Raw genomic sequence first — 26,370 nt, 5'->3', positions numbered from 1 at the left:
TACTAGAAACTGAGATATAGAAAACGAAAACGCGACATGCGTGCGAGTTACACCGTGGCCGTGCTGTAGGGGTACTGATTACGTCAATGTCGCTGCCACGTACGGCACCGCGTTGCTCGTGCCTGGTATGGAGTATTACAATGGCGAGGGGCGATGAATCATTTCGTGTCGCATTTTCGTGGCGATTTTTGTCAATCCACGGACGCAATTTACTCCCATGTGGAAACTGCCTGGGGCGCGCCTAAAGAAGTTTCACTTGAAAAAAAACGGCAAAGAGCCAACTACACCGTTATTCCCCGGATGATCACCCACCCAGGTACTAACCGGGCCTAACGCTGCTTAACTTCTGTGATCTGAAGAGAACCGGTGCAATCATCCCAGTTAGTTGGCTGTTCAGAGCGGCTTCGGAACCCAGTGTGATAATTGGCTGTTCAATAATGCTTTTACTTGTGGCATGTTCGTGGATTTTTGTCAATCCACGGACGCAAGTTACTCCCATGTGAAAATTTCCTGGGGCGCGCCTAAAGAAGTTTCATTTAAAAAATAATAAATACAGCACAATAATAAAATATGAATGTGAAGATTAGTTACGCATAATAATACCATGTATGGGGAGGGGGGACGAGGAATACAACTTTATAAGAAAAGAGTTAGAAGATAATCCAGAAGGTTATGGAAGAAAGACAACGTCGAATGTGGGCCACCTTCTGGATGACTAAGCACAGCAACAGCGATATTCTCGCGGAACGCGTGGGAATATAATAGTCACGAGTGATATCAGCATACTAGAACAGGAAAATATGCCACAGTTGAGATTTGTTAATGGTTTTGATTAAGTTATTAATAAAAACATGATTGCTTTTTTAGCTTGGATAATTGTTTTCTTCCTATGTTCGTCTAGCCAAGAAATCGCAGTTCCATTTTTGAAAAAGCCATAAATACTTGGAGAATGTCAGTATATTTATTCCTGATAGCATGGAAAGCAGTTGTCCTGGGTTCAAATCCCGTCGAGATGGGGGGGGGATTTATCGCCCTTCCGGCCGAATTAGTCGTGTAGGGCGAGCGATGGTTGCGCAGGTTCCTTTGCCGGAAACTGAGGTTTTCGTTCAGCAAAGAGGTAAATTGATCGATGAATACACGCAATTACGGGTACAACATGGCCCAAGCGCTTATCAAATCACTGGAATGCACTCTTTCTTCCCTGGTGGTCACAAACTGCATGGTTTACCTCGTAATTTTATAAACTGAGAAACGATACCCCTTTTGACAATATCTAATACTGTAATAAAAGCGGCTGATTGTTTTCTGGAAAAACAAACTGCGTAGTTTGTTTTTATAAGAAGTACAAGTAAAACCTAGTTAATTGCTATATTGGGATCAAGTCTGTTATGAAAAGTGCTATACTATGAAATAAAAGAAAAAACAAACATTAAATGCTGAAATACTGTATTTTACTGCAATTATTGTGTAGAGTAGAAGAGCTCGAAATTATGGTGCGTTCTAGTGTCAGTGGATACTCTGGCTATAGCTTATTTGGAGTCTGAAGAGCTTTCGAGTACCCTCGCTGGAGGTTCAGATGACTCTTCACTGATATCTGAGCAGACTGATGGAAAGTGATGGTGAGGAAAATCCTGGTTCCTTGGTAGTCTTCTTCATTATGAAAATATTTTAACTGAGGACAAATACTATCAGACTTAGGCAGTTACGTCACCAATTCCCGTACGATCGAAAATCCTAGTTCGGTAAACGCTGTCCGTTAAATCGAGGTTTTTTAAAGCAAAGGTTTCCTGCATGTCTGTTGCAATCCTTACGTGATTACTGTGATGTAAAAAAAAAAGGATTCTTACGTTAATTGTGAATAATAGAAGGTACATTTAAATCTCTGTTTTAATAAATACTATGAACGTATTTCGACACATTTTTTCTTTTACCCAAGAAGGCTACTTTTAAAGTGTGGCTCGAAATCACGCTATTTGCAGTACATAGCACGAGCAACCTTATTGTAATTACTATTAGCAGTGGCAAAATAATGCAAGGAAGAAAGCTTATACTCCATTAAGAAAAAAAAAAAAAAAGCCTACCCACTCCCATGTCCATCCCTTCTAATAATTTGTCCAATCCACCTTTAAACGTATTGAAAATGTCTTCTATTTGTGCCGAGGCAATTAGCTCCGGGAGGTACCAGTGTCTGTAAATTGTATCTGTTTGCTGGATAAAAAACTCGAGTTTCCAGGAGGCAAAAAAAAAAAAAAAAAAAAAAAAAGGAAAAGAAAAGAAAAGAAAGAAAAAAAAAAAACAATGTACCTTGTCGAGGCCAACTAATTCGGCAAAACATCGGGATAAAAAAAAATCGCAAACGATAGCGATGGTGGCAATATGCGCTTCCAGCGACTGTCAAGCTCGCGTGACTACTAAATACGGCAATGTTTTTGTATTCGTATTTTGTAAATTCCTCTATCCCTATGCAGTCCTCAAGGAGTATAAGCATTTAAGAACACCGGTATGTAATGTTAAGTAGATGTGAAATGTCGAAAAGCAAAAGAAATTTTCTGTTTATCTCCAGCATGGTCAGAGGGGTTTATAACTACAGTGATTTCGAAGAATTACGTAAACATAAACGTATGCATAAAGATTATTTTCCTTTACATATATTATTAAGGAATTATGACAATTTGGACGTCGCCTGGATTCGAACACATGGCGTACGTAAGTCTGTACCTTTACTTGACCACCTGGCTAAAGTTGCCTATAATCTTTGGGATACAATTAAAACTTAAGTAGCCACTTACAGCTTCAGAATTTTGGAGGGGGGGGAACCATGAAATCATTATATTTAATATAATAAAAATCATATTAATGTACATGAATTTGTAAAAAGCTCGTCTGTGTATTTTTGGCTACATATACATATCATTTTTATACCGAGAATAATTTTTATACTGTGAGTAGTTTTTGTATTGCACTTCATGTAAATTACACTTCTCTCTAAGCTACATGTGTGTAATGTGTATCATTGGCCAGAAGGCTGTTTCGGAGATTTTTTCCTCATCAATGGTTAACCAGACTCCATCACTGTAGATCTAAAAATTCAGTGGTCAAATATTTCCAAAATATGAAAGGTGCCAAAATGCGTCGATACTGAGTTTTGATGCAAATTATTGAGTTTTATTACGTTTTGCAATGAAAACAGAAATTCAGAGCAAAGGCTTCAGAGTATACGAAGTCATTAATGTACAGGAGTTGGCAAAAGCCCCACTTGTGTACGTAGCCAAAACCAAATTAGTTTGTTTCAAAATGCGTCTATACTGTGGAAATATTTCAATCACTGAGTGTCAGATCTTGGCAGATTAAGACACAAATAATAGAGCAATGCTCTTTATTTGAAGCGCAAGGATGAGGCAATTCGTGGTTACTTGATCCACGATATGAGATTGACGAATTTTGCAAAAAAACTTAAGGTTGCGTTTGGCTATGTACACAGGTGAAGTCTTTGCCAACTCATATAAATTAATGTTTCATAGATCCCCGGGCCCGCACATTGTGCACTAAATTTATTTGGGTACTGTGTATATATTTCTTGAAATAAAAAAAAATAATAATAAATATATTTTTTTGACAAATTATACTTTATAATACAAAGCTACACTACTGATACCGAAATATTGTTTTTAATATAAAATTTCTATAGTTAACTAATTCGTTAAGAAGCTTTGTTTGTGCAAGGAGGTACTATATATAATTTGCATCAAACGGAAGACTTTTATTAACATAAAATGGGTGTTAATAAAATTTTTTGCACATTTGGTTTTCTGAAAATGACAACTATATTGGCGAGATCCATCTTGATCAAAACGATTAGCATGCCAAAGAATCGGAATAAGCAAAAAGAATGCTGTAATGTTTATGGGTTGCTTAGGTCACATTTATGGACTTTACTGTTACCGAAGATGAGCAATGGTAACGTTTTTTTTTGGACTGCAGTAGTTCTATTTCTTTGAACTATAGTCCAAACTGTAATGAGAACAATACAAATCGCTTTCTGATTGCATTTTGGGTTCTCCCAGATTAAAAGACAATAGCAGAAAAAAGTTTCTGTTCGGCCATCAGTGAAAATAATTCTGAACGCAGTAGTTTAGGATTAACAACGAATAATATAATTTAATTATATTTAATATAATTAAATATAATCCATGGTTCTGAAAGGCCATCTCCTAGCAATTGCAATAAAAGGCACAAACCACACGCATTATTTTGAACAATGAGTCCATCGTTGGAAATATATATAGAGAAGCAAGAGAACAGGCTGAAAACAGTATATATTTTGCTTCTTCTGTGATTCTGTCTCATAATAAAAATCACTGCTACCACTTTCTGATTGTAACTCATATTATTAATCCCGTATCTTTACGAAGAAACGTTTTAAACCAGTTTAAATATATTTTATGTTATACTTCGGGAAGACCACATAGGTCAGAGGGATTCACAAGACAGAGAATACAAGACCATCACTCTATTCAGTAACCACGGTCACTCAAGCACGTGTGCATATGTACCTTCGTGCTTGACCTCTCTTCAGCATGCACTGTTGCTTGCTGGGTGTTTGTAATTAATTTTCACTACCAGGTTGGAGCTAGAGATAATCTACCCTCTTTTTCTCAAATTATTTCTAAATCGAACTTTAACAAGTTAACTTGCACAAATTAAAGGTCGTGGATTTCCGTTTGGCAAATAAGAATACCAATCAGATCAGCATATTAAATTAGAAATATAAGTATAAGCTAACAATAGGAACACTTGTCATATTGCTTTTTGATTGACCCTATCGTTTTTAAACACTTTCTTGCATTTATGTACGTCACCTTGTACATAAAATGGCATGCAGAGGTAAATATCACTTCAAAATATTCTTGATTCATTTTATTTAAGGAGACACGTTCATGGATTGACGTAAGGTGAGATGAATCTAATATTTTAATAAACCTTTAATAATAAATTTGAGTACCTTGGATCAACCGGGAAGCTTCCGTACATAGACCAGTGAGCCTTTACTCGTGAGGAAAGGTAGCATAACATTAATTTCAATTATTTGAAATTAATAGCTCCTGCGATTGACAACAGAATTTACAGTAAATTTAAGAGCACAATTCAAAAAACAAAGGCAATTTATTGTTTTAACAAAGTACTAAAGGAAAGAAAGACAAATTTTTGGTACCATTAATTTTCGATATAATCTTCTTGCTTCTCCAAATTTGTTACATCGGTCCACCATCTTCCTGATGCCGCACGCTAAAAATGTATTCGGTTGCGCCTGAGGCCCAAGTATGCACCGCGTCTCTTACCTCTTCATTACTTGAAAATCGGTGCCCACTTAAAAGTTTATTTGAACGGTTCGGATGGCGGAAGTCCGATCTATAAGGTGGGTGAGGGAGAAATCTGAATTTCAATTTTCAGATAATTTCGACGACCGTTGTTCAGTAGCACCTGCAAACTAACCCCCGTTCCGAAGTGAGATTCACTCACATGGCCGCCCGGTGTTCTTTTCAACAATGACAAATCAACATCTGGGTGGCCTGATCCCTCTCCACCCCCCCCCCCCCGTGAGGTTGCAGACCTGGCGTTATAGCAGTTTTGTCACTCTCGCTGCTGCCCATACAGCAAAAGCGACTGTGTAAATTATTCAAAAATGAACTACGCGCGACCTAAGGTTACGTGTCGTCGTCATACAAAACGGCGATTGATTTGAGAGCAACCCCTGGCGTTTTGTGAAAATACAAAATCAGTTCAGTTAATCACGTCTGCAAGCATGGCACAATACCATTCATTATTGACTGTCTGTCTTCGATCCTAATATTCGAGGATGGCTCTTTTGAAGTAGGCACAATTATGAATTTCTTTGCTATTAGCGATGAAGTGTGTTTCTACTCCAGTGTATTTCGCCTGTAAATCAGGGGCGTTTCAAGGACTCTTCTGGGTCCCCTGGATCTTCGTTGTCGCTTACTCAAAACATACGCGCTGCTGTTACTCCGAAGTCCGTACGCAATGAAAAACTCGAAGATGAAATTTTGACAAAGATAAGTAGAATTTACAGTTTTGTTCACACGAAAAACGGTAGAAAAATTTTGTTTTATTACAAAATATTGATTTTAAATTATAAAAATACTTTTGTATGAGATAATAGCTAAGCAACAGTGCCGTATTAAAGTAACGGCACACCAGAGACATACTAAACATACTGCAACTTAACGTCGTATTTAAATTTGTTTCAGTGTGTAGTCCTGATGTCTGACAAGAGCGCATTTCAACATGTTTTCAGTACTGTATTTAATATGAAAATTGTTTCTGCTGTTTTAATTACCCTAGGATATACATTCAGATCGTGATATGGCTTCTAATATCGATCAACGAATTTAAACAACGACGAATTTAATCAATCAACGTTTCGAAAAGAGAGATGAACATCCATTCGAAAAGAAGAGTTCACAATAAAAGGGGAAAAAAAGCATAAAATATTCAGTCAGGCAGCAGTTTATGTGGCATACACAGAAATACAAAAATTACACCTGTAACTGAAAAGGCAATTTAAATTGTCTTGATCAAATTTTTCACATAGAGTACATCGCAAAATCAAGATCAAGTTTATAGTGATTACATCATTCACAGCTTTGTTGATGAAGAAGGAATCTATTTTCTTCAATTTTGGTAAAGTTCAAGAGCAAATGCAGATCTTGTACAGTATATCCAGTGGGCAATTCTTCAATTCAGTGATGTCGGGATAGCGAGTAAATCATCCCTTGCTACAAGAAGTTTCAGTAGTTAGATGATGCCTTTAGCTTTCAGCTAAACTAAATCGGTGTGGTTTGTAGTTGGATATAAAGTGAGTGGCAGATGTGAACTTGAGGATAACCAATCTTCATACTGAAACCACTAGAGAACAAAATATAGACAGAAGTCATGGGACGAATGTCACACTTTAGAGCATTTTCCAGATACAGGAGGAATACAGAAAAAATGAATAAGATGTATATGTGAAAATAATACTTGATGGCGATTCTTTTGTTCGAAACCACTACAGTTCACTTTTCAGAAAATTTTAAAGATAGAAACTTAATTTTGAACAATGTAAGGGGAAATTAAGCCAAAAATCTACATAAACGTTCAAAAACTTAACTCAACAGGACGGAGTACCGACTAGATGATTACTCTTAGACAGTTGGTATTTCCAGATAATGCAAACGGAATGAGATTTGTTTTGAGAGGGTTAAGAGATGGTTCAAACAGCTCGATATAATCTAAAGAAAAATTCTGAATGTCTCTGTAGGAAAACTCAGAAACGTATTCAGTATCTCTACAACAAGATATAACGTCAACTGCGAAAAAGAGATCATCCATAAGCTCAGAAGTTAGAATTTTGACTGAAGAATGGATACAGAATTACCGGGAAAAAAAACTCGCTGACAGAGCACGTACGTGGGAGAGTCAGAGACCACATGACTGCAAAATGGATACAAGAGTTACTGTTGTATGAAAATATGAGTGTCCTGTCATTTAAGAGAAAATGAAGAAGTTAAGCAGAACTGGACCTGAAATGAAAAAGTATAGCTATAAAAAGAACAACAAATATGAAGTGATAGCTCTTGCAACAAAATCTTATTCAGGACTTTGAGAAATAATGAGCAAATAGAGACTGGCCAAAAATGAGGTATGACAGTTTGGGCTAAGGGCTGTTGCACAGTATTGCCAAGATGTCTACATTATAAATACTCGTACATGAAAATTTTATGAAAAATTTTGGGACATTATCAGAACCTAGAGTGGTTCAAACCACTTTAGGCAGAAAATTAATTAATTTTTGAAATTTTCAGTTCTTTTATACTCCAGCATGACCACATATGTTATGGAAGATTACAGCTAATCATTTTTGACAAAAATATTTACCATATTTAGCAGTCCCGCGAGTTTGTACCCCAGTCAATTGATATGCGTGTATCCTCGCTTTTGAACATTCAACTATTGACTTTGGGCTAAGAGCAGTGGAAGTAGGACATTCGCAAAATAAGTCTGACATTAGAGTAACAGGCCAAGGTAAGAAACGAATCGCATATCGGCCCATGATTCCACGTTGAATGTCTTGGGTATGGAATGATTACGCTCCGAAAAATAAAAAATAAAAGCAGAACAAAGAACCTTCTTGGTTCTTTGTTCTGCATACCGTTTTAAAAGCTTTTTTTTTTTTTTTTTTTTTTTTATAATGCTTGATTGAATAAAGATCTTTTAATGTGAAAATGAGCATATGGATCTTCAGAAGGATTATTTTTATAGAACTTGTGAACTTTCTGTTTACATAATAATGACAAACAATAATTCCGCTTTGGTTTTCTTTGGTGAAAATGCAGATTTTCACCAAATTTAAACAAATTTAAACAAATCACGAACATTATTTAAAAAAAAAAAAAAAAAAAAGACGACTCTGTCACTTTTCATGTTCGGACAGACAAGTTAAGAAATGTCACTGGATTAATATCTATTATTATAGTTCTCCTATAACCATCTTTTACTTCAAGAAAGTCACACCAGCATCCCTCCTCTCTATATAGTACACTATATTCAAATAAAGAATTACAGCCAAGCCATATATTTATAAACGAAACCGGTTACTTGCAAGTGAATAAAAAGTAATGCCTGAGGTATCTGTTTCAAAATCTACAAATAAAGAACGTATAGGAAAGGTCATTTGAAATTGTGTTGCATAAATTAAAGTATGACGGTCTATTAAGTCATAACTTGAAATGACCCTGGAACAAATCCTCGTAATAATTTTATGCCTACTGACAAGACAACCTATAAATTTTCCTTAAGGGAATAAATATTATAATAACAGCGTTAAACGTTAGGGGGGGGGGGGGGGCTTTCGTGAAGACCACAAAGCTTGCAGAGGTTTTGCCCATTTCTAGCTATAATTCATAGACGAGGTGGGGGGAAAATCCCAATGCTGTTGAATCGTCTCTGTCAATCTTGAAACAGTACTACACAGTTCTACTTTAGATTTATTCAATCTTTTCAGAGATTCCCTTTCCGGGTTTCTTGTTCTCTCTCTCTCTCTCTCTCTCTCTCTCTGTGTTTTCTTAAAGGGAAGTGTCCCTCTTTCTATACATTTCACATTTTACAAAACAAACTATACCAGTTACGCTGGACTGCATACAGGGGTAAGTTACCGAAGTGTTATTGTAATGGCGGATCGATTAACTTTGCTCGACTGTATGTGTGCAGCATACAAATGTGTGGTTGTAAATACTGTGCTGTATGATCTGGGGCTGTCCATATACAATACTCTTAAACTTATATAAAGTAGTCATATATTTGAAAGAATTCTGAAATTTTGGTTTCAGTAAGTAAACATAATTCAAACCATGGGAATCTCTTGTACTAAAAACATCAGTATTCATTACAAATTATATATATATATATATATATATATATATATATTGCAATTCGATACACCGAATTCCCACTATATTCTCATATTCCTTTAAAATTGGTCTCGTCGGCAGCACAATGGACGGTGTGATACTCTTACCATATGGTAAGAGAACAACCACGTTCGATTCCCAACGCTGGTAAAAGTTGAAATATACTTTTCATCATGAGGGAAAACATTTATGGGATTTTGTTTCGTGACACGGCTAAGGTTTCTTTAAAAGATTTTTAAAGTATAAAATTAGTTTTATGAAACCATTCTTGATACGTCTCCCATACATCCTCTATTAACAATAAGATTGTGCAATCTCTTATCGGTGAGGATAAGGAAGTACAATTTTTGACAATTTCTTTGAATGAAAGCGTTGTGGTTCTGACCAGTATTTCTGCAAGTACAGTTCCTAATAGATATAAAGCATAATTTGTATTCCAAATATGTGAACCTTCATTAGGAGTCCCTGGAGGGCTGGGATCCGGGTGCTGCCATGTTCGGCTGCATAACTATTATTATTTTAACGATTCCCAGGCACAGGGTCGTATTCAGGGGTGGGCAGAGGGGGCATATTCCCCCTTAACCAGGCGTATAAGTGTTCTTAGGTCTATCTTAAAAAAAAAAAAAAAAAATTCAAAACCGTCGTCATGCCCTTTCCCCTTTTACCTGGATGCCTGGATACGGTACTGCCCAGGCATAACCCATTTGTATGTACTGTCTGTAGAAGTGTGTTCGCGGGCCGATTGCAGGTTGAGTGGGCTGAAAAACCCGGAATAACTCATGGAGGAAACCCTACTTCCTAGCCTGAGATCAGCAAACTACAGCTTCGATTGAAGAAGACTTTAGAAATTTTTCTAGTCATCAACGGAACTCGAGCCCAGATCTCTCTAAACGAATGACAAATGGTGAAACCACTATACTGTCACGAAGGATCCGTTCCAGAATATAGTGTGCGGCACTTCCAAAACCACTAAGTGACCACGCAGGCCTGCGGCTTAAAGGAAACCCTAGTCACAGCCAATACCAAGTAAACGCGTTAAAAAATAATGCGTAATTAAGTTCTGTTCTTAGTGTGTGTGTGTGCTACTTTTTACGTGTTTCATAATTTGCATAACACTAATTTCTCTTACACATTTAGTCTTTTCTGCTTCGCCTTTTTTTTAATTTGCCTGTAAATAAACTGGCACTTTACAGGCAAATTAACCATACTCGTAAATTATTAAAACTAAAGAAGGTTAAACCGCAAGTAGGTATAAGAGAAGCTACTTTAGCCTACTGCCTTTGTTTATTTAATACGTTATCGAAAATGCTTAAGTTGGTAACTTTACCATCTCGAGAATCAACAAATTAAAAGTAATTAAAAAAAAAAAAAAACTCCTGGGGTTGGAAGGTCCCTTACAAAGTGGAGACTGCGTACAAAATACCGGCATCTCTTCTTTAGTGAATAGGAGGATGCAACTAGTAGCTTACAATAAGTAATCAGCTTTTATCATATATATCACGTTGAGTATGATCTGTGAAGGACGCTCACGGGGGCACACATGTTAAGTTATATATATTAGCGATTAAAATTTTACCAACTCTCAAAAAGAATGTTTTTATAATGTAATTTACACCAGTTAACATAAACCTCTTTGCACAGAATATCACTGCCAACTGAAATCACAATTTACATGTCAGTGAAACAGATATAAGTGTTCTTAGGTCTATCTTAAAAAAAAAACTCAAAAATGAGTTTTTGCCTCGCCCCCCTACGATGATACCTGGATACGGTACTGCCCTGGCATAACCCATATCCTTATGGGTGTACTGTACTGTGTCTGTAGAAGCGTGTGTTCGCGGGCCGAAAAACCCGGAATAACTCACATAAGGATGTGTGTGTTGTTTACTAGAAAGTGCTAGTTATTACTAGAAACTCCAGCTTGCTACGCACTCAATTTTCTTATATATAACTTGATTGTTCACTGGTTCTATCAACAAACTACTTTTCTGATGATGGCTCCCTGGCTACGTTGGCATTATTCGCCAATCGGTTAATCGTTTATTGAGAAATTTTCGTTGATGTTACTCCCAAAATTGTATTACTTGTGCATTTTTTTTAAAGATATCAAAAATATTTGTAAAAAGGGACTGCTTTTTTAATTCAGATCTGTTTCTTTTTTATGGAAAATATGGACTGTTCAGATTGTGGATTCATTTAACTAATGTTATATTGATGAATTTGTAACGAATCGGCCTGGTGTACTGGGATCCATGGTCCCCAGTACACCATGGGGTCCAAAAGAAATTCATCTTATTGATGAATTTCTTTTGATAGTGTAATGTGTATGAATTTGCTGTTAGCTAAGAATTGTTACAGTTATAAATTAAAAACCAAACTTTTTTTTGTTTTAAAAGTAAGATAATATGTTAACCTAACCTTATTACCTGCGTGGCAGGTTGGATTTCCTAGTGATAATAAATAACTAACATAGAGTATGAGTAATTTTCATATACTTTTACATTTACGGTAATGTTCAGGAAACCAACAGTAAATAAAATCATTTTCTAACGTTGAGCATCTGAACGAAAATTATATTTTCAATGAAAATAAATTTCTCTTTCTCTTTAAGCAAAAACTTGAAGTGATACTGAAATATTGACTTTTCTTACGCTATTCCCCAATTAAATTGAGATATAGTGTAAAAAGAGTCAATATTTCAGCTTTAGTCTTAAGAATAGAAAACAGAATTACAAAATGTCAACCAGCTTAAGAAGAAACCAAGCCTTCTCCTCTGGGAAGCTATATGAAGGTGGCAGGATGAAGAACTTACTCTTTGTGTGCGGTATAATTTTATTTTGTATTACCTAACATTGGAAGAAAAGACTTACAGGGCTTTATACACAGCCAAATTTCAAAGCATTATAGCCAAAAGCCCGTTTTCTTTACTTCAGTAAACAGTCATGGAAGCACAAGCATTAAGGAAAGACTCTCTAAGCGAACAATGGAAATAATATGTCCGATAATTAAATTAGTTTATCAGTGCGTAATAATTACACTACCAGTAAGATACAGGACAATAATAATATATCTGTAAACAATAAATTAAAATATAACGCATCATACGCGGTGTTGGTGATGCCTGCGTAGATAGTCTATTCTCCTTCTCCTGCAGCACATATGCGCATTCACATCTCATTTTAGTGACTTGCTTATCTTGTTACTTTACTAATCACGCCTGCCACATATTCACCTGGGCGATTTACCAGTTCGTGCACAACAAAAACGTCCCCACTTCATCACTGTCCCCACTTAATTTTTTTATAAGAAGGTTCTAAACAGACTGCCTACGTCTTAAAAAATGTGAGAAGAAACACTTGGAAGCCAGAGAAACTCAGGAAGACGATAAAAATAAACCCGAAAAAATGAACGAGTAGATTAATTCTGTCCACGGGACGCATTCCGCTTCTATCTTAGCCACTTTCGCTTCGCTCCGTAACCCTAGCGTTTCTATACTTTTATATTAACTCCCCGCGACGGGGCGAGCGTACTCCGGTCCGTTTTCCGTCACTACCAATAAGCACGACTTTACAAAAACGCTATCAATAAATCTGAATGGCGAAATAGGACGGCCGAATGTCACACGGGGGAACCACTTGTCTTCGGCGCGGTATCAGTTCGTAAATCCTGACCGGAGAGACCGATTACTTAGCTGGTGCACTGGTCGAGTCGCCCCCGATCTCTTTCCCCTCCCCTCATCTAGCAAACTGTTCCTACTCTTTCTCACCTCCCCTCCCCTTCACTCGCTATCCGCAACTGCACGCACAGTCGTCGTGGAGATGGTTGATAAAAATTTTGTAAATGGCTACTGTGAAAAATCCGACACGAGCTTCGCTAGAACCCCACTTAATCTGTCACCGGAGAATTTGAAGAAGTCGGCATTTCGACAGGAAATTTTGTTATCGCTCCGCTAACATACGGTCGGAGAACGAGGATCAGGGATGTTGGCGGTAGAAAGGGACAACGCTTGGAAAGAGCGAGGGGGAAGGGCAACAGACAACGCAAAAAATCTTAAGTCTCCTTTTGCCCCCATTTATTTTGAGTCCAAGCCTGTGCGGCCAATATGGCGGCAATATTTATTTAATACATGGCTGCCAGTAAAGCTCATGTAAAGTCAGATTTGAAGAGGCTGCCGCCTTATAGATGGCAGCCCAGAGCTGCAGGGTGGCTAAGCTTGAAGATGCGGAGAGCACGATGGCCACTTCTTTGCTTCCGATAATCTCCGAAGCATTGTTTTAATCCCAAGGAGCTGGACTGTGGATGATACTAACAAAACAGGCTCCTTCCACTACCCTATAGTGCGTTATTTGACTTTGAGATTATGGTGGATTAAGGGGTAACAACCCCTCACCAAATCTATTCAGTAAGGACTCCAACAGAGAGAGGCCTGCTTGTAAACCGTATTTCAGGAAATAGAGACCCTCTTATTAGAGTGTTCTAGAAGTTTCATAACCCTTTAGATACTTTTATAGCTATCCGAGTTGAGCCCAGGAAGAACGTAGATAAAGTTCTTATTCCATAGCAAGGTTTTATAGGAGCAACTGGGCTATTAACTCTGGGAACATTTAAATGTGCAGATAAGTGCATCACATGGTGATAAACGTAATGTTCGATAGGACGCTTATGTTTGGGAATGACAGGCAGTGCACTATCACGTGATTATTCAAAACTACACAGGATGCAAGTGAAAGTAATAACTTACCATGAGATACCCAGCTGTGCTTACAGTTACCGCAAACTCGGACATGTGACTTTCCTGGAGTAAAGCAGTCACAGTAACATGTGGGTATAGAACAGCGGATGGCCTATACGGGGAAAAAAAAAAATAATAATAATAAACAAACATATAACATGGTGTCCACAATATTAGTACTAGAGACAGGAGAATAATCAGATGTAATATATACGAGGCAAAAATACTTCTATTTCTAAGAAAAATTTGGTCCAATCTAACAACTTAATGAACAGTGTGATGTTTTCTCGGTTTATTTGTGGATTTATTAAGCGCATTGGCATCTATTGGCCATAGTGCGCCATTCTCGGTGCTTGGACGGTCTGGTTCCCTTCACGACCAATAAAACTGATTTCAGAAACACACTATAATTTTATTTTTATTTAAAAATAACCTATATTGTGAACGTTTTCGGTGTCTATTAAGGGATGGTTACAACTTCCCACTTTACTTAAAACTTCATCCAGTAAGAGACAGCAAAAACGTTCACAATCAATCCTCAAAAAAATAAATAATAAATAAATAAAATAATAATAATAATAAATAAAGAAAGAAAAAAAATTAATATCAGTACTTAAAAAAACTATTGGTTTTGGCCCCAATGGAGCTGTAGGAATCCAGCTGTGAACCAACCACACTTTGAAATAATAACTGAAATGGATCATCTTTTTATCTCCTTGGATCTCCATTCTGACTGTTTCCCCTTCAACTAAAGACAGTGGAGAATAACCTGGGGTACCGCACTACTGAAAGCAAGTGTTTCACCGGAGTAAGAATAATTCAAAATAAAACACTAACATAAACATTAATGATTATTGACATTAAGAAGCGACGGCTAATTCGATAAATGAGAAATTAATGACTCAGTAGGTATGAAAATCTTAGCTGACCTCAAAGAATTTCTGAAATATTAAATAGTTAAAATGATGGTACGACCATTTCACCATATCAGAGATACAAAAAATATTTTAACAGAATCGTAGAAAGAGAAGTAAAATAAGTACCGCTAGAGTGAAAACAGCAAGGCGATAAAGATGCGGCGTCTGTGCAGTAAAATATTTAAATATTAAAACGACAAAATAATCAAATACTGTATCACGCAGTACCATCAACTGAGGAAAGACTACGTGTAGTGTCTTCCAACATTCGTTTACAGGAAACGACTCTTATCGGCAACATCGAGAGGAGGAGGCAGGTGGTTAGGACGGGCTTTACACACCATATTTTGGGGATGGAGTCTTGTCTGGTATGACGACCTTTATTGCCCTATTCATCAGATTAATTACCACGGGTCGGAGGTGGGTTCCACCCTACTCATTTTCCTCACATAAACACCTACCCCAGCTAAAACCTTAGCCGTAGGCTTAAGATATACATTTATGTTACTGGAACAACAACAGGAGATTGTAATCCGTTATATAACGCGTATAATGTATATGTGCGTGTATGTGTGTGCGCGCGAAAGCTTTGAGATTATCTATTAATACTGCCTATAGTCAAGGAGAAATGCTTAAGGTTACCACAGAGAGGGCCTATATCAAAATAAAAATGTCGAAGTAAGGATCTTAAAAAAAAAAAAAATAGGTAAGACAATAGGTATCACATGTAATCCCGAATCCTCATTAGATCCGAAATATGAATAAAATTGTAATCGATTATGTTCATGCGTTCAGCTTATATCAGTTTATTAATGGGCAATAATGAGCCTTTTGGTAGATGAGAAATGAAACTGGTATTGTACAAAAGACTAGCCTCAGTTCCATGTGACAGTCTTAAAATAATAGTTCTGAAGGGAAAGGTATACAATAAAACCTGAAAAGAGTCTCAAGCACTGAAATAACTTAACACATAGCTTCCAAAAATTTCAAAAAGCTGGAGGTTAGGAACAAAAGAGGCAAAAAACAAGATGTTTAAAAAAGCAAGAGTTTTTCCCAAAAACCAGGATTAAAACAGGAGAATTTTGAAAGCCCACACTGCATTAGAAATTATTATTTTAAATGGATATCTGAATAATTACGGCAAACTATTCTCAGAGGTGTTTATCACAAGTGTAATTGTCAACGGAATTAAGAAATTCTATTTTTAACGCAGTTTTTCTGTTTTTTCAAAAGAAAGAGACCGGAAAAAACGGTATTTTTGCGGTGGGGGAAGAGACGGAGAAACTCTATGGTACCAATTTCACTACAACGGCGAGATGAAGAAGGGATCAAATCGAGTCAAAAGGACAGATTCCCCTTCGTAAATTTGGAATCTACGTTGCTTAAACAAATAAGAAAACTTTTGTGATTTTAGCGAAATACATATTACAATCAGAGCTCATGAGCTGACAGGAAATTTTAACAGCCTTTACATATACGGGAAGGGCTTTACGAAAGGGGAAATTACAAGAAATAATTTTTTGTTTATACTTCAGGACGATCACGATCAGAGGAATTAACAAGATAGAGATAATACGAGAAAAGTACCGTATTTAGTAGTCACGTGAGGTTTAACCACGGTCACTCAAACGCGTGTACCTCTGTATCCTTGCGCTTCAGCACTCTGCTGTGGCATCCCCATCTTATAGGACATGGTCTGGTTTCTCTTCTAAAACAAACTTTCACAAAGCAAACGCAATAAATCTGCAGAAATTAGCAAATACGACAGAGCTATTTTTTTTCAACATACTCTTTTGATATTTCCAGACCAATGAAACGAACTTATGCTGTTATGGCAGCTATTTTAAGATGAATATTTATTAACTAATTGATTAATTTCACACAAATTATTTCAGGAAGTGTGGTATATTCAAGCCCCCATGCCGTATACAATGGACGCCGCTTACTGTGATCATCGAGATCAATTAGAGTGATAAAACAATAACCGATTGATACAGCAATCGAAAAAATAAGCTATTCAGCGTTATTTACTGATGAAGAGAGGAAATGTGAACATAAAAAGGTGGAAGTGGACAGAAAGAAAACATGAATGAAAATCAAGCAATATAAAATACTTGGATTTGACTGTCTAGTATTTCTTTAAGAAAGCCGTCAATAAAAATGAAACTGTCAATGTTTCTGGAAATCCATACAAACCATTAAAAACAAATAAAGAAAATATTAAAATCAAAAATTAGAAACGTATTAGAAAAGGGCTAATGCTCTACTACAGATGCAATACCTTCTTTCACGAAGCAACAACAGTAACTAGCCACGCAACATGTTCAAGAAGAAAGTGGGATATTACGTAATCACTTGCATTGCATGCGTTAAGTAAAAAATAATAATAAATAAATAAAAAAAAAAATCCGAAGCACTGATTACAATAAACGGCTTTTTTCTTTGTATTAGTCCAAATGATAACGTTATCTGTTATTGCAATAAGCTGCGTGCCCTCTATTACACTGCATCAGAGCTCAGCAACGTTTTACGCCTATAATGTGCCAACTCATTTTAATGTTTTTTGAAAACTCAAAGAAAGAAGGGGGTCAGTGAAGATCCATGGCACAAGGTGCCATGGATCTTCACAGGCTGATAGCTACTTTCAAGCATGTTAAGTGAGGTTTGTGTGTTGTGCAGCATTCAAATTTTGATTTTCCCCTACCCATGGACAGCCTGCCTGCTATAACATAATAGTTCTCAGAATATTGGTCAATTGTGATTTTGTTTTTCTAGGCCATCGTAACGAACATATCAAAGTTAGATGATCCTATATTTACCACTTTTACATAACAGAAGACATGATTTAAGTTCTCAACTTGATCAGAGAAGAAATTAGAAATACGATGTAAATTACTCACAAAATCAATATGCTGTATTAATTGATATAAGCATATTTCTTCTAATGTGGTTTGTGGTTTCTTCTAATGAAAGCTAAAGCAAGGGAACTTCAAGTTATTTGGACAAATGAGTCCAACAGTGATCTCCCCTTTCTTTCATACTGTGTATGTAGAGAAGTCTGGGTTTGCGTTCCATATACACGAGAGGAACATTTATTGGCATCTTTTCACAGCATGGATGAGGTTAGTCTATTACAGGCAAGAGTTAAGTGATTTTTTGGAAACTTTTTTTATTTTTTCCATCCAGCAAAACAGAAACCAACTAAAGAATTCATGCAATTCACAGACAATGCACTGACGCCACACGGACTTACTTGCCTCGGCGTAAAATAGAAACTACAAACAACAGTGAGCTACATTGAATGGCCGCATATAAGTATACTGTATCCAGGCCCCTAAACGGATGTGTAAATACAATATGCTTATTTACTACAGAAATTTCCGAATTTTAAAAAGAACGAAATATGAGAAAAGTTGTGCTACGCATTAGTGCATGAATCTAAACCAGATCACTTTTTTTGAGAGCAAAAAAAAAAAAAAAAAAAAAAATCACCGAAATCAAACACGCCTTTTACACTGCCCGGCTACTTTATTAGAATTATGGAAGCTTGGTCAATATGCAACGATCTATGCAAATAGTACTGTATATGCACACGTTATACATGTTGTATGACGTGCGCGCAAAAAGCCGTGAGACCCAATAGTGCCCAAATCAGTTTACCAGTAACAAAGAACAGACAGGATCACATGGATTGCCGGTTTGTCAGTGCATATTTGACAGGTACTACAACAGAGAGGATGGCTGTACTTATCAAAGACTGGTGTTATTCAAGTCTTTAACGAATGGAAAAAACACCCAGAAAATATCCATTAACAGGCGCAACTGTGGCCGAAAATGAAAGCTGAGGAAAGAGGTTCTCGACTTCTGGAGTGGTTTATCAAGTGTAATCGTCGTCAAACGATAGAAGAATTAAAATCTGAATTTAACGCGGAAATATCACAATGCGTCACTATTCCGCATCATAGGAAGAACCCTACAAAAAGATGCACTACTGGAATAGGAACCTTTCACGAAAGCCACTCATCTCGGACACCAACCGGAAACTGTGGATGTGTTGGTGCCAGGAATGCGAAACATGAATACAGGAGAACTGGAGGCAAGTCATGTGGATCCGATGAGTTCTGATTTAAGAGTGCACAGAAAGCACTAATCAAACTGTTGTATACCAATAGTATAGACTGCTGGAATAGTTGTAAACCTCCTCTAGCAGTTGTGCATGGCATGTTTCCGTGGCATATTATTGGTTCCCATGGACGTCAGAGCATATCTGAATATTGTTAGCAATCGGGTACATCCCGCAATGTTATATGTTTATCCCTATAAGCAGGTTACTTTCAAGGTGACAGTTCAACCATCCGCCAAGTCAAATGTGTGAAATAGTGATTTTATAAACACTAAGGCTTCGAGCACTTCTGTCCAGGCCAGTCAAATTCTCGGATCTCATCACACTGAGCATCTGCTGGATGAATTGGAAAGTTGTGTTCATCAGCAGAGTGCTCTGCTCACGTCAGTCCGAAAATTGAGAGCAATTTTGTTACATGAATGGTCCAGCATTCATTCACGTGCCTTGTTATTCCATGCCTCCTCATGTTGGTTTGTTTGTTTGTTTGTTATTTGGTTTTTAGGAGCATTAGCAACTAAGGCCATATTGCTCCGGGATATGCGGTGGTCATTCCCTGACCTTTCCGCATCCTCCGTATTTGGTGGTGACGGGCTCGAACCCCGGTCTAATCAAGAAGCGTGTGCTACGCACTGCTGCTCCTTCCCACCTGGCTACGGAGGCGCCTCCTCATGTTGGAGCAGTGATTCGTGCCAATGGCGGTCCAACAATCCATGCTACAATAAATGGCCAGGAAGTGTAGTTTAATATTTAAAAAATCATAATCGTAAGCTTTCTCTTTTAAAAGTGAGACATGCTTTACTTTTTCAAATCATTTTTGTGCATCTATCACTGAGCTCACAGCATTCTTGTTTTCTACGCTGAAGGAGAGCTGTGTTTCACATTCATTTAAAGGATGGCTGTTTTGCTCATATCTTTTATTGTAAAATTTTTATTATTTCATTTTTCATTACCCCAATAATCTCCAGTTAGAATTAAACTTATTAAAGCAATGCTTTTAAACTGACTGCTTTTTTTTTTTTTTTTTTTTTTTTTGTTCCAAGAGAGAAAAAAAGTTACACAGAATTAAGTTAAGTGTAGCCGAGTGGTCAAACAAGAGGAAAGTAGTACACGCGTTTAAGTTAGCCGTGGTTCTAGCTCACGGTGATTGCTAAATATGGTGATATTCTTGTAAACTTCTCTGGCCCTATTTGGCAGTTCCGAAATATAAAAGAGAAATTATTTATTTATTTTATCATAAATAAACAAAGAGCGGGTGGCTATAGCAGTGGGGTAGCGTGCTTGTTCGACAGTACCACGAAAAACGTGCGGCTCATCTGTAACTGTCACACAGAGCACATATGTATTTATTTTAATCTATTATTTTTAATATTAATTAAAATAATAAAAATATAAGAACTCATGCCTATTAGTTAAAATTAGATCCTTTACTGAACAGCATTTAAAACAATTTTAAGTAGCAAATATAAATCATTACAAACAGCACTAAAAGTACTGAACTGAATAAAATATTCATCTAAATAAACACCGCTGTTTTTGAATTTAATTTTAAAGCAGTAGATAACTCAGCTAATCGTATATAATCTTTCTGTTATTAACGTTTATTATCCGCAGTTCTTTATCTTCTCCGTAGCGCATCCCCCCCTTTCTTGTTGAGCATCCAAGAGATTAGCTCGATACGTAAGTCAAGATTCATTACACTGCCTGAAAGAGAGATTGAGTTGTTATAGGCGCTAACTATTAAGCATGGAATAATGAACGATTTCTAATCTAAGGCGAGTGAACAATAGACATAGAAATGGCTGAACTATTAATCTGAAACATACGCAATTGTTTCGTTTTCTAATATTCGTAAAGTGGTTAGAGACAGTACAAATATGAAAAAAATAAACAAAACGTGTGCTACTATCATATTTTTTATTTTTAGTTTTTTAAAGTATTTAGAGACTCATGCAACAAGAGTTCTTACTGTAGATGTATCAAATACAGATGTAATTATGGAGGCAATACTTTTAAGGAAGATCTGCAACTAGGTGGAAGGATGGGATCAGTGAACTTTTGGGCGTGACATTTTGCGATGCCGCTCGTATCGCACATGATCGACGCAATTGGAGGAATTTGTTGGTGTCCAACAGCTCCCCAGGGAACTATGTGACTGGAAGAAGAAACAAATATAAAATGCGACTAAGCGGAAGACATCATTCGGGGGGGGGGGATTACATCGGTGTTGATAGTGGCATCCGTAATACAGTTTAGAGTAGGATAACTTCAAGTTTATCTACAGATTGAGATTATCATAACACTGGCGTTCGCCCTTCGCCCGCTGGGGAGTCTTGTTGTAGCATACCCTGGAAAAGACGGTCATTGTCGTCCGAATTCCTTTTCTATTTTCTTTTCCAAGTATTTTCATTCTTTCTTCATTAGACGACTTCATTTTATTCAGTTTGCGACAGCTTTAGCCAGTTAAGGAGACATGTCATCTCAATGCTGTTTTCTGAAGGTAACGTATCATCTCAGAGTTTTCATTTCTGAAATATTTTCTTCTATTCATTCTAGTTTTTCATCCTGGAAACAGTAAACCTGCAAAGAGACATACAGTTTCACTGGCTTTTGTGTTTTCCCTTCTTTTCCTGTTATTCTTTTTCTATGTAAGCGGACTAAGTCACATTTCCTCTTTGGTTGTTGTCGACAATAATACTGTTTGTATTATTTCAAGTTTATCACAAAACTTAAGTGTTAGCAGTAGTATCTTAATATTGTGGTGTTCCAGTTTACACACAAAACTGGGTGCAGCCTTTGAAAGACTGATTTTCTAAGAAACTATTATGGTGTTGGTGTAAATTTCGCATTAAGCATTTTTCCTCCTTTAAAAATAAAATTTATTTTTTTCCGCTTATAGAAATTCAAAGCTCAATTATTAATCATGTTACGTTGAATTATTTCCAATTACTATTTCCACAGACGCTTCAGTTTTCCAAAGGTTATCTTCGAATGTAAAAGTATCTGGAGCAAATAAAACAGTATGTGCTACATTCTGCGGGTTACTCAGAGATTTGTTTACCTCTTAGAAACAGCTATCAATTTTTCCTTGCACGCAATTCTCAATACGCATGCATTAAATGTCATGGGTGTCAGTAATCATTTGAAAAGACAGTTCCCTCCCCTTCCTCCAAACAGGTATTACAATAAAGTTAGTATTTCCTATTAACCATTAGAAAGACACAATATGACCCCCAGCAGCCTATGTGTCGTTAAATCCCAACACAACAACAACTCTCTCCTCCAGTTATACTTCCAGCACCTTTACTGCCTTCATCAGCAACAGTCACAACATTCCATTCGATTCAAGATTGGAACTGCATTCATCTGTTTATATATTAACTGAGCTCGTCCTTGTTAAACACAGTACCCTACTCATTGTGTCCGTCAGCGCCTGACCTTTTCTGTTTCAGCGCCATAATTTAATTGAGATTACTCATAACTAACAGGATTATATATACTTGCATATATGCATGTAAAAAATATAAAATTGGATTTATGCATATGTGTATATGAAAATGCATATTGTGGAAGTTTTAAATTATTAGTGCACATAACTGCGTATAACACGATGACAAGATTATCTTTTGAGTTGTTTATGAAAAGAACTGTCCATGCAGAAAAAAATTTCACATGAACATGTGAAACTACATCGCACACTGTGTGCCAAAAAAAGAAAGGGAAAAACAAGGAAAAAATTACCAGCTTACTCACTTTGCAAGCAATGCATTTCAAGAGGGGAGAGAGACTTTTCAAAGGATCTATGTGTCTTTTATTGGTAAGCAGCAATGCCCCTTTCAATAAGTTAAGCTATAATTAAGATTTCTGAAAAAATATAAATCAAAAAATTGCAAACGAAGCTTAAGGAAGAATTATCTTAATGCTATTTATGATGACGTTTTTCGTGAAATTTGTCAAGATATTAGCGAAAAGTGTGGAAAGCAGATGCTCATGTCGTTATATTGCGCACTTGGTATGTGGAATATTGACGCAGAAATAAATAAATACATATTCTGTTTATACTCCGGGATGACCACACGGTCAGAGGAGTTCACATGATAGGGGGAATACATGAAACAGCACCGTATTTAGCATTTACGGGCTTGGACCCTGGTCACTCAAAGCACGTGTACTTATATACTCTTGCGCTGACCGCTCGGCTACGGCAGCTTCTGAACCTTGCTTGCTTGTAAGGTTTTCCGAAACGTGAATCGCTTCACATTTGCACGATTTTTGAATGATTCTTTGTAGTTAGTATGGCCAGACCTAGAATCGACCGATCGTGAAAATGTCTGCTTTTTTGTTAATGACGCTGCTCTGTATATGAATAAAGCAGTTTCTACTTTACAGGTTTGCAAATCCAGACCTGCTCTCATTACTCGCTTAGCGCATGGCGCACACATGCTTACAGAAACAATTCAGGAGAATTTTTGCGAAATTACGCAATAAATTTATTTATTGTATAAAAAAGATCTTAGTAAAAGCCCCTACATGCATAGCTATTTACAGACATATGCAATATGGCCTTCGTCCTCCACCCGAGCCTGTTTTTGATAAGGAGGGGAACATGATTATATGCAGTATTGTTTTATACTAAAAACTTTTAATCTATAAAAAAAAAGTGTGTCGATGCTTTGGACACTGCTCCTAAATCTTTCCGATTTTTTGGTTAGAAATGTTATTGCATAATGGGGTTTTGATGCATATATTCGTATATTTTATTGTATATTTGCACGTATAAGTTGCTTATTTTTAGTGTATATTATTCCATGTCCAGTCATAACAATCGATTTATTGATTCTATGCCTTTTCTTATTATTAAGCATTTATTTTGTTGATTTGCTGAAATGGGAAATAATAAATGGAGTAGAAGAAAAGAAGAAAAAAAAAGGTTAAAGCAATTACCGACACCACTAAGAAATACAGAAGGAACTCCAAAACTTATTAAGTTCTCACTTTCTTACAGAAGGCAAGAAAGAAAAAAAAGAACAATTCTATATTTACTTGATGAACGCAGGGCTACGATAACGAGATACTTTCGTCTCTGTAGAGCGGCAGGTCAAACGCATGCAGAAAAAAACCGGGAAAAAATGAAAGAAAAGAAGCCCTGAGCAAAATAGTCAAAAATTAAACACTCCCAACTCGCTAACGACAGCCACATCGGATATGAGCCGAGAATGGCAAACCTCTCTACGGACCAAACTCACTTTCCCCCTTTCGTTGTCCGATGTAATGACCTCGACTGACCAGAACCCAGCTGTTCCGTCAGACAGCATGATGGAACTGATGAGAGAGAGAGAGAGAGAGGATGCTGGGTGGGTTAAACGAAAGAAAGACACAAGCACGGAATAGGATGGATAGATGGTAGAAGAAAAACAATTCCCGCGCAGCTAGCGGAGCCATCGCCAAAAGAAAGGGGTGGGGGAGGGAAGAGAGAGAGCGAAGAGACAGCAAGTGAGCTTCTCAATAATGTATGAGGTGCGTGCTAGACAACGAGGCTTGGCCGTCGGTCTTGGTAATAAGCTTCGAGTGGGCATCTCATTGCGGTAGACCTAATTCCCACGTGTGTCACGAGACGAATTGCAGTACGTTGGGATGTTTCCTCTGGGACCAGGCTGAGCTAGGCAATTTGAATGTAGCACAAACTGGCTTGCCTGAAGAACTTAACTCTTCCTTCTTTCTTCTACTGAAACTACTGTCTTCACTGGCTCGATCTCTCCAAGAACTTGAATTAATCACAAATGTCACAAATATTTTGATCTACTTAACGCCGCCAAATAAAAAGACGTTCTTTTGTACTTTTAACCGTTAGAATTTTTATATAGTCTTGCGCATCATATATGAATACCCCTTGCAAAAAAAGTTACAGTCGCATTTCAAGTGGGATGACACCGTATTATTTTAGAATGAAGCTACAAATGGAACTGAGTAGTTAATTTGTCAAATATACATAGTAAAAGGTGTTCTGTGTATATAGAATAGTAAAAGAAGTTCATTTTAATAATTATATATATTTACTTCTGCGTCAGTATTTTACTATTAAAATGTTATGAAATGCTACATATTTTAAGCAAGAAAGCAAAAAATAAAATTCGCGTTCAATCAAATATTAAAAAGCAAAATTTGTCCAGCAATGTCAGTAAACTAATTAGTTTCTGTATTTTATTTTACGAACAATTTTTTTTTTTTTTTTTTAAAGACCCTGAATCCGCATTTTTAAATTTTTTTTTTTTTTTATTATTATTTCGACGTTCTTACAGCACGGGCATTGTGTAAGTCAGTTAAGTAGATTTATTAACTCATTTTATATCTGTGACAATTTAATGTTTTCGCTAATTGTCCCTCGTTTCGGGACAGCTGGGTCCCAATCCTGTCAACAGCTACAATACACTGCTCGACAAAATTAACAGAACAAAATGTTTTGAATATTTTATTGTAAAAAAGAGTCGCCGAAGGTGAATATTTAATATAATAGGCATCCTGACATGCAAATTCCAAGTATCCAATAGAAATTGATCTACCACCTTACAGAGCCGCACATTATGCGAATTATTCATGCTTATAAAAACACGGGTTGCAACCACATTACTTCATTTCCTTTCTTTCTTTTTTTTTTTTTTTTTTTGGTGTGCTCGGTGGGATAGCAACAGCATGGCAAGTCATCGTCGTTAAGATGATTCTTGGAGATGCAGGCCGTTGGACAACTTGAAGCTCGGCTGTCGCAGGCAGGTTGGCTTAATGTGTCACGCAGTGTCATCTCAGCACTATAAAAGCAGTTTCAGGAGACAGGAACATTACAAGAAGAGCTGGCCAAGGTCTCCCGAGGGCTACGTCAACTAGAACAGACCACTAAGAGCAAGACGGAACTTTACTATGTCCTGTCATCAACTATCTCTTGAGGTTGCTGCGGCCACAGGTGAAAACATTTCCAACCGGACAGCGTTAATAATAATTAGAGAAATATTATTATTAGCTCAATTCAAGTGGACTCTACACAAGGAAGCCAGTGGTTTGTATCCCATTAACCCCAAACCACTACAGAGCTCGTCGAAACTGGTGCCACGAACATGTTACTTGAAGCCCTGACAAATGGGG

The 26,370-nt window shown here is 36.9% G+C and overlaps 1 protein-coding gene across 1 annotated transcript in view; it reads right to left on the bottom strand.

The window, feature by feature from the left end:
• Positions 1-26,370, bottom strand: part of LOC150083344 (uncharacterized) — a 366,159-nt gene that overhangs the window by 158,020 nt on the left and 181,769 nt on the right. The window contains exon 3 of the mRNA XM_090378480.1: positions 14,209-14,311. Coding sequence (XP_090234606.1) covers positions 14,209-14,311 — 103 coding nt within the window. The remainder of the gene's footprint in view (positions 1-14,208; positions 14,312-26,370) is intronic.

Source organism: Mastigoproctus giganteus, chromosome 7, assembly GCF_048544385.1.
Source record: "Mastigoproctus giganteus isolate SK-2022 chromosome 7, ASM4854438v1, whole genome shotgun sequence".
Lineage (NCBI taxonomy): Eukaryota > Metazoa > Arthropoda > Arachnida > Uropygi > Thelyphonidae > Mastigoproctus > Mastigoproctus giganteus.
This window is presented reverse-complemented; position numbering and strand designations above follow the sequence as displayed.